Source organism: Hyla sarda, chromosome 4, assembly GCF_029499605.1.
Source record: "Hyla sarda isolate aHylSar1 chromosome 4, aHylSar1.hap1, whole genome shotgun sequence".
In the NCBI taxonomy this organism is placed as follows: domain Eukaryota; kingdom Metazoa; phylum Chordata; class Amphibia; order Anura; family Hylidae; genus Hyla; species Hyla sarda.
In genome coordinates this window covers 420,009,652-420,026,731 of record NC_079192.1, presented here as the reverse complement: position 1 = coordinate 420,026,731, position 17,080 = coordinate 420,009,652, and the positions used below count along the sequence as shown (strand labels likewise).

The 17,080-nt window shown below is 39.7% G+C and overlaps 1 protein-coding gene across 1 annotated transcript in view; it reads right to left on the bottom strand.

The window, feature by feature from the left end:
* Positions 1-5: 5 nt before the first annotated feature.
* The window catches only part of DNAI7 (dynein axonemal intermediate chain 7), a gene marked incomplete at its 3' end in the record, with an annotated part of 36,054 nt that continues 18,979 nt past the window's right edge, over positions 6-17,080 (bottom strand). The window contains 7 exon segments of the mRNA XM_056569947.1: positions 6-62; positions 242-285; positions 288-405; positions 2,859-3,073; positions 3,612-3,795; positions 6,395-6,549; positions 7,630-7,738. Coding sequence (XP_056425922.1) covers positions 6-62; positions 242-285; positions 288-405; positions 2,859-3,073; positions 3,612-3,795; positions 6,395-6,549; positions 7,630-7,738 — 882 coding nt within the window.

Genomic DNA, 17,080 nt, shown 5'->3' with positions numbered 1-17,080 from the left:
AAGGTAAATGAAGGCGACAGAAGCGCCATTTCCTTGTACGCCATTTTCTCCGCTTGTTCGCTCTGCCATAAAACAAATATATAAATAAGCATCTGTCCCCAAAATAGCGAAACATATTAAGATGCCGGTCCGTTCAGAAGCGAATCAGAGGTTCAAGAAATGACCTCACAAGAGGCGGAGCTACGTACTGTGTGATGTCATCATCACCGTGTGAATAGGCGCGCTCGGCCTCAGTTCTTACCTTTTTATTGACGCTGACGTATTTCCCGGAATCCTCTGCAGGAAGACATTCAGCCCGACCCTTTCCATCGCGGTCTTGAGACGCAGAGGAGTCATCCACCGCCCGATGATGTCAGACAGGTCACCGTCAACGCTGGACACGGACGCCAGCCGGCACTGCTCATCCTGCACCGGAAGGACACCATTAACACGGCGCTAACACGACCGGTCATTGGTCCGGCGTCTTGTTCTAAATTATATTAACCCTTAAAATCCACCATTTTTTTTTGTTTATAAGGCTCCAACCACATTGCGGAATATCCTTCATATTCCGCACAAATTCCGTTAACTAAAGCTTGAACGGAACTGCGTCAGAATTTGTGTGCGCAAAACACAGAATTCTGCTGAAGGTCAATGCCTCATTGAGTTCAATGGGATTCTGCCCGCAATTCCGTAAAATTTGAAGACTGGTCTATAAATTTTGCGAAATGTGGAATTTCCACCAAAAAATCCTGTTAAACATAAAGAAAACTCCACAACACTTAGTAAATCGGGGCCTTTGTGGGTTTTGATTCCCAACAGGTTTTTCCCCTACATTTTATCTGTCGTCTGACCACAGGAGGGCCCCCTGCGATCTCCCTGCTGCACCCGGCGTTCATTTAGAGCGTCTAGTTCTGCGCCAGAGGCTCGTGACGTCACAGCCATGCCCCCTCAATGCAAGTCTATGGGAGGGGGCGTGACGGTAGTCACGCCCCCTCCCATAGACTTGCATTGAGGGGGCGCGGCCGTGACGTCACGAGCCTCTGGCGCAGAACTAGACGCTCTAAATGAACGCCGGGTGCAGCAGGGAGATCGTAGGGGGCCCCCGCGGTCAGACGGCACAGTTGTGACATCAGGAGCTTCCGCCCTGCATCGCCAGTCATTCGCATGCAGTGTGCGGCACAATTTGGGCGCACAACCCGAGGAAAAACTGTCAGGAAAACGTTAGTAAATCAGGGCAAATGTGCTTTAAATTTCGGCAGAGTTCTGCCATGTGAGCCTAATGCTTTAAAAAATAAATAAAAAATGATATGATATACATTAATAAATTGTCACACGTGTCCCATTATTAGGGTGCATTCACACGCCCGTCTGTCGCTGTTTTTTTTTTTTTTCCATCCCTGTTTCGGTTAACGGATTAAAAACGGATTTTAAAAAATTCCATTTATGTCAACAGGATTTTTTTTTTTACAATCCGTTTACATGCGTCTGCGCTCATTTCCGTTTTGTTGACGGCAGAAAAAAACGGCACGTGCAGTATTTTTTTTTTTTCTATCAAAAAAAAAATGGAAGAATAAAATTGATACAGTAAATTTAACATTAAAGTTATGGAAAACGAATGAGCCTTTGATGTCATCCGTTTGCATCCGTTGTTTTCGAATCGGTTTTTGATCCGTTTTTTTACTTCTGAGCATGCTCAGAACAAAAAATATTTTTTTGGGGTTTATTAACTGAACAATAACGGACGCAAATGGATAACATCCATTTGCATCAGTTATTGTCCTTTTTTTTATTTTATTTTTTAGTCTTTATTTTTGACGTGTGAACGCAGCCTTATAACTCAATGGAAATACTCCCCATAATTCACACTGTAAATATTGGGGCTTTTTTTTTTGTTTTGTTTTTTGCCACCACTTATTTTACTGAAAACAGGACCACTTTGCATCCAAAAAACGTCACTAGGTTTGAGACACCGCTCTGTATTGTTGCAGCACTTTATTATTTCCTGTTTATTATATTTAACAATGTTAGTGTGGGTAAAGTTTGAAGTTCCTTTTTTTTTTATTTTTTAAATTTTTTATTTATTTTTGTTCTTGCGTTAAATGTATAAAAAAAAAAAAAGTGCACACTGCCTTTGGCTGTCCGGGCATGCTGGGAGTTGTAGTTTAGCAACAGCTGGAGGCACCCTGGTTGGGAAACACTGGACTAAACGCAAGGGAAGAACAATCCTCCAGCCATGGTTCCCTATAGGTTTCCTCCCTCACCTAAGTGCTGGACTCTGTCCGTATTGCTGGGAGTTGTAGTTTTGCAACAGCTGGAGGCGCACTGGTTGGAAAACACGGTCAGGGCAACATGAAAGGGGTACTCCATTGGAAAACATTTTTTTTTTCTATATCAACAGGTGCCAGAAAGTTAAACAGATTTGTATTACTTCTATTTAAAAAAAAAAATGTTAGTCCTTCCAGTACTTATCAGCTGCTGTATACTACAGAGGAAGTTCTTTTCTTTTTGAATTTCCTTTCTCTCTGACCACACTGCTCTCTGCTGACACCTCTTACCATGTCAGGAATTGTCCAGAGAAGGAGCAAAACCCCCATAGAAAACCTCTCCTGCTCTGGACAGTTCCTGACATGGACAGAGGTACTGTGGTCAGACAGGAAGGAAATTCAAAAAGAAAAGAACTTCCTCTGTAGTGTACAGCAGCTGATAAGTACTGGAAGGATTCAGATTTTCAAATAGAAGTAATTTTTCTGGCACCAGTTGATTTAGAATTTTTTTCCAGTGGAGTACCCCTTTAAATGTAAACATTCACTGTCGGCAAGCAGAGGTATTGAAACTTAAAATGATATTAGAAAGTGCGGATGACGCGCGCTCCTCACCTTGATGTCGATCTGGATGTCGGTGAAGGCGGAGGTGATAGTCAGGGACACCTCATTGTCGCCCTTGGGGGTCAGCTCCCAGGACTCGTAGGGCATGTGTAGGTGAGACTCCTGGATGAGGGTGAAGGTGGAGAAGGCGCCCGTCCTGAAGCTCAGCTCGCGCCTCTCTGCGTCGTATTTCGTCTTGGCGATCGCGTCCGTCTTCCAGTTCCCGCCTGAAGAATAAACACAAGGGGTTCAATCAGGAAAAATATGGGAAACTGATTACATATGCAAATGAGGGGGAGCGGCCTGGGGCAGCATCAGCAAAGAACATGTCCCTCTGGTGGTTATTAAGATGTATTACATCACACTCACTGTAGGAGACGCTCTACCCAACTATAAGACAGGACGACCCCCAAACGATTGTGTTTTTATCGTTACACAACAGTATATCCCAACCCACGTGCCTCCAGCTGTTACAAGTCTACAACTCCCAGCATGCCCGGACAGCCAACGGCCTGTCTGCCTCCTCCAGAGGATCCACACTGCCCTTAAAAGGTAAATCAAGGCTTCCCTCATCTCAACCATTAGTACATTTTCCTTTAAACTGTGCCTCTCAAGCCTTTGCAAAATTACAACTCCCAGCATGCACGGACAGCCGTTGGCTGTCTGGGCATGCTGAGAGTTGTAATTTTACAACAGCTGGAGGCACCGTGATTGGGAAACACTGCTATACACTATATAAGACTAGAGTTCATTATGTTACGTTACTTTCTGGGTCCCATCGAGCCACCTGAGGTTCCTCGAAGAAGATCACGTTGTTCAGAACTTTAAAGGTGATTCCAACCGGAGACATCAGACCCTCCATGTCCTTCTCCTGGAGCGAGACCCCCAGACTGGAGGAGAGGAGGGGCTCCTGAGGAAACGGGAACCACCGCAGACCACCTGACACCAGCTGTAGGGACGCAGGAGAGAGACCATCAGTATAAGGAGGATCCTATCATCCTGTATTATACTGCAGAGCTGTACTCACTATTCTGCTGGTGAGGTCACTGTGTACATACATTACATTACTTATCCTGTACTGATCCTGAGTTATATCCTGTATTATACCCCAGAGCTGTACTCACTATTCTGCTGGTGAGGTCACTGTGTACATACATTACATTACTTATCCTGTACTGATCCTGAGTTATATCCTGTATTATACTCCAGAGCTGTACTCACTATTCTGCTGGTGAGGTCACTGTGTACATACATTACATTACTTATCCTGTACTGATCCTGAGTTATATCCTGTATTATACCCCAGAGCTGTACTCACTATTCTGCTGGTGAGATCACTGTGTACATACATTACATTACTTATCCTGTACTGATCTTGAGTTATATCCTGTATTATACTCCAGAGCTGCACTCACTATTCTGCTGGTGAGGTCACTGTGTACATACATTACTTATCCTGTACTGATCCTGAGTTATATCCTGTATTATACCCCAGAGCTGTACTCACTATTCTGCTCCTGAGGTCACTGTGTACATACATTACATTACTTATCCTGTACTGATCCTGAGTTATATCCTGTATTATGCTCCAGAGCTGTACTCACTATTCTGCTGGTGAGATCACTGTGTACATACATTACATTACTTATCCTGTACTGATCCTGAGTTATATCCTGTATTATACTCCAGAGCTGTACTCACTATTCTGCTGGTGAGATCACTGTGTACATACATTACATTACTTATCCTGTACTGATCCTCAGTTATATCCTGTATTATACCCCAGAGCTGTACTCACTATTCTGCTGGTGAGGTCACTGTGTATATACATTACTACATTACATTACTTATCCTGTACTGATCCTGAGTTATATCCTGTATTATACCCCAGAGCTGTACTCACTATTCTGCTGGTGAGGTCACTGTGTATATACATTACTTATCCTGTACTGATCCTGAGATATATCCTGTATTATACTCCAGAGCTGCACTCACTATTCTGCTGGTGAGGTCACTGTGTACATACATTACATTACTTATCCTGTACTGATCCTGAGTTATATCCTGTATTATACTCCAGAGCTGTACTCACTATTCTGCTGGTGAGATCACTGTGTACATACATTACATTACTTATCCTGTACTGATCCTGAGTTATACCCTGTATTATACTCCAGAGCTGTACTCACTATTCTGCTGGTGAGATCACTGTGTACATACATTACATTACTTATCCTGTACTGATCCTGAGTTATACCCTGTATTATACTCCAGAGCTGTACTCACTATTCTGCTGGTGGGGTCACTGTGTACATACATTACATTACTTATCCTGTACTGATCCTGAGTTATATCCTGTATTATACTCCAGAGCTGTACTCACTATTCTGCTGGTGAGGTCACTGTGTACATACATTACTTATCCTGTACTGATCCTGAGTTATATCCTGTATTATACCCCAGAGCTGTACTCACTATTCTGCTGGTGAGGTCACTGTGTACATACATTACATTACTTATCCTGTACTGATCCTGAGTTATATCCTGTATTATGCTCCAGAGCTGTACTCACTATTCTGCTGGTGAGATCACTGTGTACATACATTACATTACTTATCCTGTACTGATCCTGAGTTATATCCTGTATTATACCCCAGAGCTGTACTCACTATTCTGCTGGTGAGGTCACTATGTACATACATTACATTACTTATCCTGTACTGATCCTGAGTTATATCCTGTATTATACTCCAGAGCTGTACTCACTATTCTGCTGGTGAGATCACTGTGTACATACATTACTAATCCTGTACTGATCCTGAGTTATATCCTGTATTATACCCCAGAGCTGTACTCACTATTCTGCTGGTGAGGTCACTGTGTACATACATTACTTATCCTGTACTGATCCTGAGTTATATCCTGTATTATACTCCAGAGCTGTACTCACTATTCTGCTGGTGAGATCACTGTGTACATACATTACATTACTTATCCTGTACTGATCCTGAGTTATATCCTGTATTATACTCCAGAGCTGTACTCACTATTCTGCTGGTGGGGTCACTGTGTACATACATTACATTACTTATCCTGTACTGATCCTGAGTTATATCCTGTATTATACTCCAGAGCTGTACTCACTATTCTGCTGGTGAGATCACTGTGTACATACATTACATTACTTATCCTGTACTGATCCTGAGTTATATCCTGTATTATACTCCAGAGCTGTACTCACTATTCTGCTGGTGAGGTCACTGTGTACATACATTAATTATCCTGTACTGATCCTGAGTTATATCCTGTATTATACTCCAGAGCTGTACTCACTATTCTGCTGGTGAGATCACTATGTACATACATTACATTACTTATCCTGTACTGATCCTGAGTTATATCCTGTAATATATCCCAGAGCTGTACTCACTATTCTGCAGGTGAGGTCACTGTGTACATACATTACATTACTTATACTGTACTGATCCTCAGTTATATCCTGTATTATACTCCAGAGCTGCGCTCACTATTCTGCTGTGTCCTCTCACCTGCACCATGCTCCAGCCGTTCACTTGCTTACACTGTGGCGGCAGAACAAGGACATCAAAATAATAGACTCCGCCCAGACTCGTGAACTGACGTAAATCCACCACGTCGTCCTCCAGCATTTCCTGCTCGTTCAGTGTCGGGGTTGGGGAGGGACCTGAACGAAATACATCGCGCTCCTTTAATACAGTTTTTGATAATCCAGGACGATATAACCGCCATCTGCTTTGATGATGTCACAGCCTCTTAACAATGCTCACACCCACCATCACTACTCCTACGGCTCTATCTGTATCATTCCAGCTCAGCTGCATCCATGGGATTAGTATATATAGTAGTTATACACCTCCCCTCCTGCTCTATCTGTATACTGCTGCTATCTCTAGGGGATGGATCAGTATATATAGTAGTTATACACCTCCCCTCCAGCTCTATCTATATACTGCTGCTATCCCTATGAGATCAGGATATATAGCAGTTATACACCTCCCCTCCAGCTCTATCTATATACTGCTGCTGCTATCGCTATGAGATCAGGATATATAGTAGTTATACACCTCCCCTCCAGCTCTATCTATATACTGCTGCTATCCCTAGGAGATCAGGATATATAGCAGTTATACACCTCCCCCTCCCCCTCCAGCTCTATCTATATACTGCTGCTATCTCTATGAGATCAGGATATATAGTAGTTATACACCTCCCCTCCTGCTATCTCTATGGGATCAGTGTATATAGTAGTTATACACCTCCCCTCCAGCTCTATCTATATACTGCTGCTATCCCTATGAGATCAGGATATATAGTAGTTATACACCTCCCCTCCTGCTATCTCTATGGGATCAGTGTATATAGCAGTTATACACCTCCCCCTCCAGCTCTATCTATATGAGATCAGGATATATAGTAGTAATTCACCTCCCCTCCAGGATTAGGCAGCATTAGGAAATCATTTCAGTGATGGAATTGGAATAAATATAGCTGAAAAACTCCATGTCTAAAACATCAGCTAAAACAGGTTAGCGCATGAACTGCAACACATAATCTGTCTAAGGGGATAGCGCTGTCTATGCTTTCTTCCTGAAACAGCGCCACCACTGTCCTCAGGATGTGTGCGACATTGGAACTTTGCTCCATTCGCATGATGGAACTGAGCTGTAATGCGGAACATGACCTGAGGACAGGGGTAGCGCTGTTTCTGGAAGAAGTTTTCCTAATCCTCGGACCCCACACCCACCTTCAGTGCCGTCTCCCCCTGGACTCTCGCTCTTCCTCTCCGCCTCATTCGCCGTCTTCTCCTCTTGTTCGGTCACATCGTCCCCCGGCGGCGCAGCACTCAGAACGCTCTGCGGGGCAGAAAACAGGGCGCGGTTTTGCATGAGTCCCTCTGTGCTGCTGTGACATCCAGCTTATGAACCAGAAAGCTCAGGATGAGAACTTCCACAGGTCTATGTGATGCTGTCTTAGGCCGCATTCACATCTCGTTTTTGCAATACGTGTCCCGTATCCAGTTTAAGTGTAAAAACCGTATATATAGACATATCATAGAAAACCGTACGTATAGACATCATAGAAAACCATATGTATAGACGTCATAGAAAACCGTATGTATAGACGTCATAGAAAACCGTACGTATAGACATCATAGAAAACCATATGTATAGACATGTCATAGAAAACCGTATGTATAGACGTCATAGAAAACCGTATGTATAGACACGTCATAGAAAACCGTATGTATAGACACGTCATAGAAAACCGTATGTATAGACGTCATAGAAAACCGTATGTATAGACATGTCATAGAAAACCGTATGTATAGACACGTCATAGAAAACCGTATGTATAGACGTCATAGAAAACCGTATGTATAGACATGTCATAAAAAACCGTATCTATAGACGTCATAGAAAACCGTATATATAGACGTCATAGAAAACCGTATGTATAGACGTCATAGAAAACCGTATATATAGACATATCATAGAAAACCGTATGTATAGACGTCATAGAAAACCGTATGTATAGACGTCATAGAAAACCGTATATATAGATACGTCATAGAAAACCGTATGTATAGACGTCATAGAAAACCGTATGTATAGACGTCATAGAAAACCATATGTATAGACGTCATAGAAAACCGTATGTACAGACACGTCATAGAAAACCGTATGTATAGACGTCATAGAAAACCGTATGTATAGACGTCATAGAAAACCATATGTATAGACGTCATAGAAAACCGTATATATAGACACGTCATAGAAAACCGTATGTATAGACGTCATAGAAAACCGTATATATAGACGTCATAGAAAACCGAATGTATAGACGTCATAGAAAACCGTATATATAGACATATCATAGAAAACCGTACGTATAGACATCATAGAAAACCATATGTATAGACGTCATAGAAAACCGTATGTATAGACGTCATAGAAAACCGTATGTATAGACGTCATAGAAAACCGTATATATAGACATGTCATAAAAAACCGTATCTATAGACGTCATAGAAAACCGTATATATAGACGTCATAGAAAACCGTATGTATAGACGTCATAGAAAACCGTATCTATAGACATCATAGAAAACCGTATATATAGACATATCATAGAAAACCGTATGTATAGACGTCATAGAAAACCGTATGTATAGACGTCATAGAAAACCGTATATATAGATACGTCATAGAAAACCGTATGTATAGACGTCATAGAAAACCGTATGTATAGACGTCATAGAAAACCATATGTATAGACGTCATAGAAAACCGTATGTATAGACGTCATAGAAAACCGTATGTACAGACACGTCATAGAAAACCGTATGTATAGACGTCATAGAAAACCGTATGTATAGACGTCATAGAAAACCGTATGTACAGACGTCATAGAAAACCGTATGTATAGACACGTCATAGAAAACCGTATATATAGACATCATAGAAAACCGTATATATAGACGTCATAGAAAACCGAATGTATAGACGTCATAGAAAACCGTATGTACAGACACGTCATAGAAAACCGTATATATAGACATCATAGAAAACCGTATATATAGACGTCATAGAAAACCGTATGTATAGACGTCATAGAAAACCGAATGTATAGACATCATAGAAAACCGTATGTATAGACGTCATAGAAAACCGTATGTATAGACACGTCATAGAAAACCGTATATATAGACGTCATAGAAAACCATATGTATAGACATCATAGAAAACCGTATGTATAGACGTCATAGAAAACCGTATATATAGACACGTCATAGAAAACCGTATGAATAGACGTCATAGAAAACCGTATGTATAGAGACGTCATAGAAAACCGTACGTATAGACGTCATAGAAAACCGTATGTATAGACGTCATAGAAAACCGTATGTATAGACATATCATAGAAAACCGTATGTATAGACGTCATAGAAAACCGTATGTATAGACGTCATAGAAAACCGTATGTATAGACATGTCATAGAAAACCGTATGTATAGACGTCATAGAAAACCGTATGTATAGACGTCATAGAAAACCGTATGTATAGACGTCATAGAAAACCGAATGTATAGACGTCATAGAAAACCGTATATATAGACACGTCATAGAAAACCGTATATATAGACGTCATAGAAAACCGTATGTATAGACGTCATAGAAAACCGTATGTATAGACACGTCATAGAAAACCGTATGTATAGACGTCATAGAAAACCGTATGTATAGACGTCATAGAAAACCGTATGTATAGACGTCATAGAAAACCGTATGTATAGACGTCATAGAAAACCGTATGTATAGACGTCATAGAAAACCGTATGTATAGACGTCATAGAAAACCGTATGTATAGACATCATAGAAAACCGTATGTATAGACACGTCATAGAAAACCGTATGTATAGACGTCATAGAAAACCGTATGTATAGACGTCATAGAAAACCGTATGTATAGACACGTCATAGAAAACCGTATGTATAGACACGTCATAGAAAACCGTATGTATAGACGTCATAGAAAACCGTATGTATAGACGTCATAGAAAACCGAATATATAGACGTCATAGAAAACCGTATGTATAGAGACGTCATAGAAAACCGTATGTATAGACGTCATAGAAAACCGTATATATAGACACGTCATAGAAAACCGTATGTATAGACACGTCATAGAAAACCGTATATATAGACGTCATAGAAAACCGTATGTATAGACGTCATAGAAAACCGTATATATAGACATGTCATAGAAAACCGAATGTATAGACGTCATAGAAAACCGTATATATAGACACGTCATAGAAAACCGTATATATAGACGTCATAGAAAACCGTATGTATAGACGTCATAGAAAACCGTATGTATAGACACGTCATAGAAAACCGTATGTATAGACGTCATAGAAAACCGTATGTATAGACACGTCATAGAAAACCGTATGTATAGACGTCATAGAAAACCGTATGTATAGACACGTCATAGAAAACCGTATGTATAGACGTCATAGAAAACCGTATGTATAGACGTCATAGAAAACCGTATGTATAGACACGTCATAGAAAACCGTATGTATAGACGTCATAGAAAACCATATGTATAGACATCATAGAAAACCATATGTATAGACGTCATAGAAAACCGTATGTACAGACACGTCATAGAAAACCGTATGTATAGACATATCATAGAAAACCGTATGTATAGACATCATAGAAAACCATATGTATAGACGTCATAGAAAACCGTATGTATAGACATCATAGAAAACCGTATGTATAGACATATCATAGAAAACCGTATGTACAGACATCATAGAAAACCGTATGTATAGACGTCATGGAAAACCGTATGTACAGACACGTCATAGAAAACCGTATATATAGACGTCATAGAAAACCGTATGTATAGACGTCATAGAAAACCGTATATATAGACATGTCATAGAAAACCGAATGTATAGACGTCATAGAAAACCGTATGTATAGACATGTCATAGAAAACCGTACGTATAGACGTCATAGAAAACCGTATGTATAGACTTCATAGAAAACCGTATGTATAGACGTCATAGAAAACCGTATGTATAGACGTCATAGAAAACCGTATGTATAGACACGTCATAGAAAACCGTATGTATAGACGTCATAGAAAACCGTATGTATAGACGTCATAGAAAACCGTATGTATAGACACGTCATAGAAAACCGTATGTATAGACGTCATAGAAAACCGTATGTATAGACACGTCATAGAAAACCGTATGTATAGACGTCATAGAAAACCGTATGTATAGACGTCATAGAAAACCGAATGTATAGACGTCATAGAAAACCGTATGTATAGACACGTCATAGAAAACCGTATGTATAGACGTCATAGAAAACCGTATGTATAGACGTCATAGAAAACCGTATGTATAGACGTCATAGAAAACCGTATGTATAGACACGTCATAGAAAACCGTATGTATAGACGTCATAGAAAACCGTATGTATAGACACGTCATAGAAAACCGTATGTATAGACGTCATAGAAAACCGTATGTATAGACGTCATAGAAAACCGTATGTATAGACATGTCATAGAAAACCGTATGTATAGACGTCATAGAAAACCGTATGTATAGACGTCATAGAAAACCGTATGTATAGACGTCATAGAAAACCGAATGTATAGACGTCATAGAAAACCGTATATATAGACACGTCATAGAAAACCGTATATATAGACGTCATAGAAAACCGTATGTATAGACGTCATAGAAAACCGTATGTATAGACACGTCATAGAAAACCGTATGTATAGACGTCATAGAAAACCGTATGTATAGACGTCATAGAAAACCGTATGTATAGACACGTCATAGAAAACCGTATGTATAGACGTCATAGAAAACCGTATGTATAGACGTCATAGAAAACCGTATGTATAGACGTCATAGAAAACCGTATGTATAGACGTCATAGAAAACCGTATGTATAGACGTCATAGAAAACCGTATGTATAGACATCATAGAAAACCGTATGTATAGACACGTCATAGAAAACCGTATGTATAGACGTCATAGAAAACCGTATGTATAGACGTCATAGAAAACCGTATGTATAGACACGTCATAGAAAACCGTATGTATAGACACGTCATAGAAAACCGTATGTATAGACGTCATAGAAAACCGTATGTATAGACGTCATAGAAAACCGAATATATAGACGTCATAGAAAACCGTATGTATAGAGACGTCATAGAAAACCGTATGTATAGACGTCATAGAAAACCGTATATATAGACACGTCATAGAAAACCGTATGTATAGACACGTCATAGAAAACCGTATATATAGACGTCATAGAAAACCGTATGTATAGACGTCATAGAAAACCGTATATATAGACATGTCATAGAAAACCGAATGTATAGACGTCATAGAAAACCGTATATATAGACACGTCATAGAAAACCGTATATATAGACGTCATAGAAAACCGTATGTATAGACGTCATAGAAAACCGTATGTATAGACACGTCATAGAAAACCGTATGTATAGACGTCATAGAAAACCGTATGTATAGACACGTCATAGAAAACCGTATGTATAGACGTCATAGAAAACCGTATGTATAGACACGTCATAGAAAACCGTATGTATAGACGTCATAGAAAACCGTATGTATAGACGTCATAGAAAACCGTATGTATAGACACGTCATAGAAAACCGTATGTATAGACGTCATAGAAAACCATATGTATAGACATCATAGAAAACCATATGTATAGACGTCATAGAAAACCGTATGTACAGACACGTCATAGAAAACCGTATGTATAGACATATCATAGAAAACCGTATGTATAGACATCATAGAAAACCATATGTATAGACGTCATAGAAAACCGTATGTATAGACATCATAGAAAACCGTATGTATAGACACGTCATGGAAAACCGTATGTACAGACACGTCATAGAAAACCGTATATATAGACGTCATAGAAAACCGTATGTATAGACGTCATAGAAAACCGTATATATAGACATGTCATAGAAAACCGAATGTATAGACGTCATAGAAAACCGTATGTATAGACATGTCATAGAAAACCGTACGTATAGACGTCATAGAAAACCGTATGTATAGACTTCATAGAAAACCGTATGTATAGACGTCATAGAAAACCGTATGTATAGACGTCATAGAAAACCGTATGTATAGACACGTCATAGAAAACCGTATGTATAGACGTCATAGAAAACCGTATGTATAGACGTCATAGAAAACCGTATGTATAGACACGTCATAGAAAACCGTATGTATAGACGTCATAGAAAACCGTATGTATAGACACGTCATAGAAAACCGTATGTATAGACGTCATAGAAAACCGTATGTATAGACGTCATAGAAAACCGAATGTATAGACGTCATAGAAAACCGTATGTATAGACACGTCATAGAAAACCGTATGTATAGACGTCATAGAAAACCGTATGTATAGACGTCATAGAAAACCGTATGTATAGACGTCATAGAAAACCGTATGTATAGACACGTCATAGAAAACCGTATGTATAGACGTCATAGAAAACCGTATGTATAGACGTCATAGAAAACCGTATGTATAGACGTCATAGAAAACCGTATGTATAGACGTCATTGAAAACCGTATGTATAGACATGTCATAGAAAACTGATGTATAGACGTCATAGAAAACCGTATGTATAGACGTCATAGAAAACTGTATGTATAGACGTCATAGAAAACCGTATGTATAGACACGTCATAGAAAACCGTATGTATAGACGTCATAGAAAACCGTATGTATAGACGTCATAGAAAACCGTATGTATAGACGTCATAGAAAACCGTATGTATAGACATCATAGAAAACCGTATGTATAGACGTCATTGAAAACCGTATGTATAGACATGTCATAGAAAACCGTATGTATAGACGTCATAGAAAACCGTATGTATAGACGTCATAGAAAACTGTATATATAGACGTCATAGAAAACCGTATGTATAGACACGTCATAGAAAACCGTATGTATAGACATGTCATAGAAAACCGTATGTATAGACACGTCATAGAAAACCGTATGTATAGACGTCATAGAAAACCGTATGTATAGACACGTCATAGAAAACCGTATGTATAGACACGTCATAGAAAACCGTATGTATAGACGTCATAGAAAACCGTATGTATAGACGTCATAGAAAACCGTATGTATAGACATCATAGAAAACCGTATGTATAGACGTCATAGAAAACCGTACGCCAAACGTAGGATACGGTTGTTTACGTTTTGCATCATTTACGGTTTTATCTGTTTTTTTCCTGTACACAAAACCATAATCTACTACAGTTTTATGTCTGGGTGAAAAACCAGATACAACCCGTATACGTATTATTATTTTTTTATTAGTGGTCAATGGGAGCCGTATAGAACCGTATGTGCGAGCGATTTGCATAATGCGGTTTTGCAGTTTGCACATGCGCAGTGCACGCCGAAAGTTCTTCCCACAAATAGAACAAGAAGAACTTTATTTAACCCCTTAAGGACCACAGGTTTTTCCGTTTTTGCATTTTCGTTCTTTTCCTCCTTACCTTTTAAAAATCATAAAACTTTCAATTTTCAATTTTGCACCTATAAAATCCATATGATGCTTATTTTTGGCGTCACCAATTCTACTTTGCAGTGACATCAGTCATTTTACCCAAAAATCTACAGCGAAATGGAATAAAAAATCATTGTGCAACGAAGTTAAAGAAAAAACACCATTTTGTAACTTTTGGGGGCTTCCGTTTCTACGCAGTACATTTTTCGGAGAAAATGACACCTTATCATTATTCTGTAGGTCCATACGATTAAAATGATACCCGACTTAGGCTGGGTTCACACTACGTTTTTCAACTACGGTTCCCGCATACGTTTTCTATCAAAAACCGTATGGGAAAAAAAATGGATGGAACAGTATGGGAAAAAGTAAACCGTATGGGTTTTTAAAAGTGCATACAGTTCCGTCAGTTTTTATAGAAAAAAAAACCATACGTTTTTGAAAATTTTGTCCATTTTTAATGGGAGGGGTCTTGGGTGGGGACTTTAGGATTCAATGTGCAAAGTAAAAACCGTATACGTTTTCCCGTATGGAACCGTATACATGCGCGTTTCCCATTGACGTCCATGTTAAAAAAACGTATGCGGTTGCAGTACGGTTTTTAAACTGGAGTCAAAACCGTGGTTGACCACAATTTTGTCTCCGGTTTAAAAACCGTACTGCAACCGCATACATTTTTTTTTAACATGGAGGTCAATGGGAAACGCGCATGTATACGGTTCCATACGGGAAAACATATACGTTTTTACTTTGCACATTGAATCCTAAAGTCCCCACCCAAGACCCCTCCCATTAAAAATGGACAACATTTTCAAAAACGTATAGGTTTTTTCTTTATAAAAACTGACGGAACTGTATGCACTTTTAAAAACGCATACAGTTTACTTTTTCCCATACTGTTCCATCCGTTTTTTCCCCATACTGTTTTTGATAGAAAACGTATGCGGGAACCGTAGTTGAAAAACGTAGTGTGAACCCAGCCTTAAGGTTTGATTTTTTTGTACTTCTGGGAAAATTCATAACTACATGCAGGAAAATTTATATGTTTAAAAATGTCACCTTCTGACCCCTATAACGTTTTTATTTGACCACGTTTGGGGCGGTATGAGGGCTCATTTTTTGCGCCGTGATCTGAAGTTTTTAACGGTACCATTTTTGTATTGATCGGACTTTTTGATCGCTTTTTATTCATTTTTTCATGATATAAAAAGTGACCAAAAATACGTTATTTTGGACTTTGGATTTTTTTTGCGTGTACGCCATTGATTTGAACTTTTATTAGGGAAAGGGTTAAATGACATTTAGTAACGGTTTTATTTTAAACTTTTTTTTTGCAGTGTTATAGCCCCCATAGGAAACCATAACACTGAACACACTGATCTTTTACACTGATCACTGCAAAGCCATAACTTTGCATTGATCAGTGTTATCGGCGGTCGATTGCTCAAGCCTGCTTCTCAGGCTTGGAGCAATCAATCGCCGAACAGACGCCCCGGAGGAAGGTAAGAGGACCTCCGCTCGCGTCCTAACTTATCGGGACACCGCATTTTCACTGCGGTGGTCCCGATCAGCCCCACTGAGCAGCCAGGAAGCTTTTACTTTCGTTTTTGAGATGGTGTTCAACTTTGAATGCCGCGTCTAAAGGGTTAATAGCGCGAGCCACCGTGATCGCTGCCGCGCGCTATTAGCCCCGGGTCCGCATTATATCGCGGGAGCCGGCCAAGGACGTAAATATACGTTTTGTTTTTCAAAAAAGTATTAAATCGTATGCAACCGGACATCCGTTTTCAAACCGTACAGAGGTATATACGGTTGTACGCGGTTGTACGCGGTTCGGTCCGGTTTTGAGACATACGTTTTACAAAAAACCTGATACAGGAACCGTATTGCAAAAACAAGATGTGAATGCGGCCTTAACCAGTGTGCCTCCGTAAAGGGGACCTGTAGGGATAACCATGGCTGGAGGATTGTCCTTCCCTTGGGCTTAGAGAAGTGTTTCCCAACCAGGGTGCCTCCAGCTGTTGCACAACTACAACTTCCAGCATGCC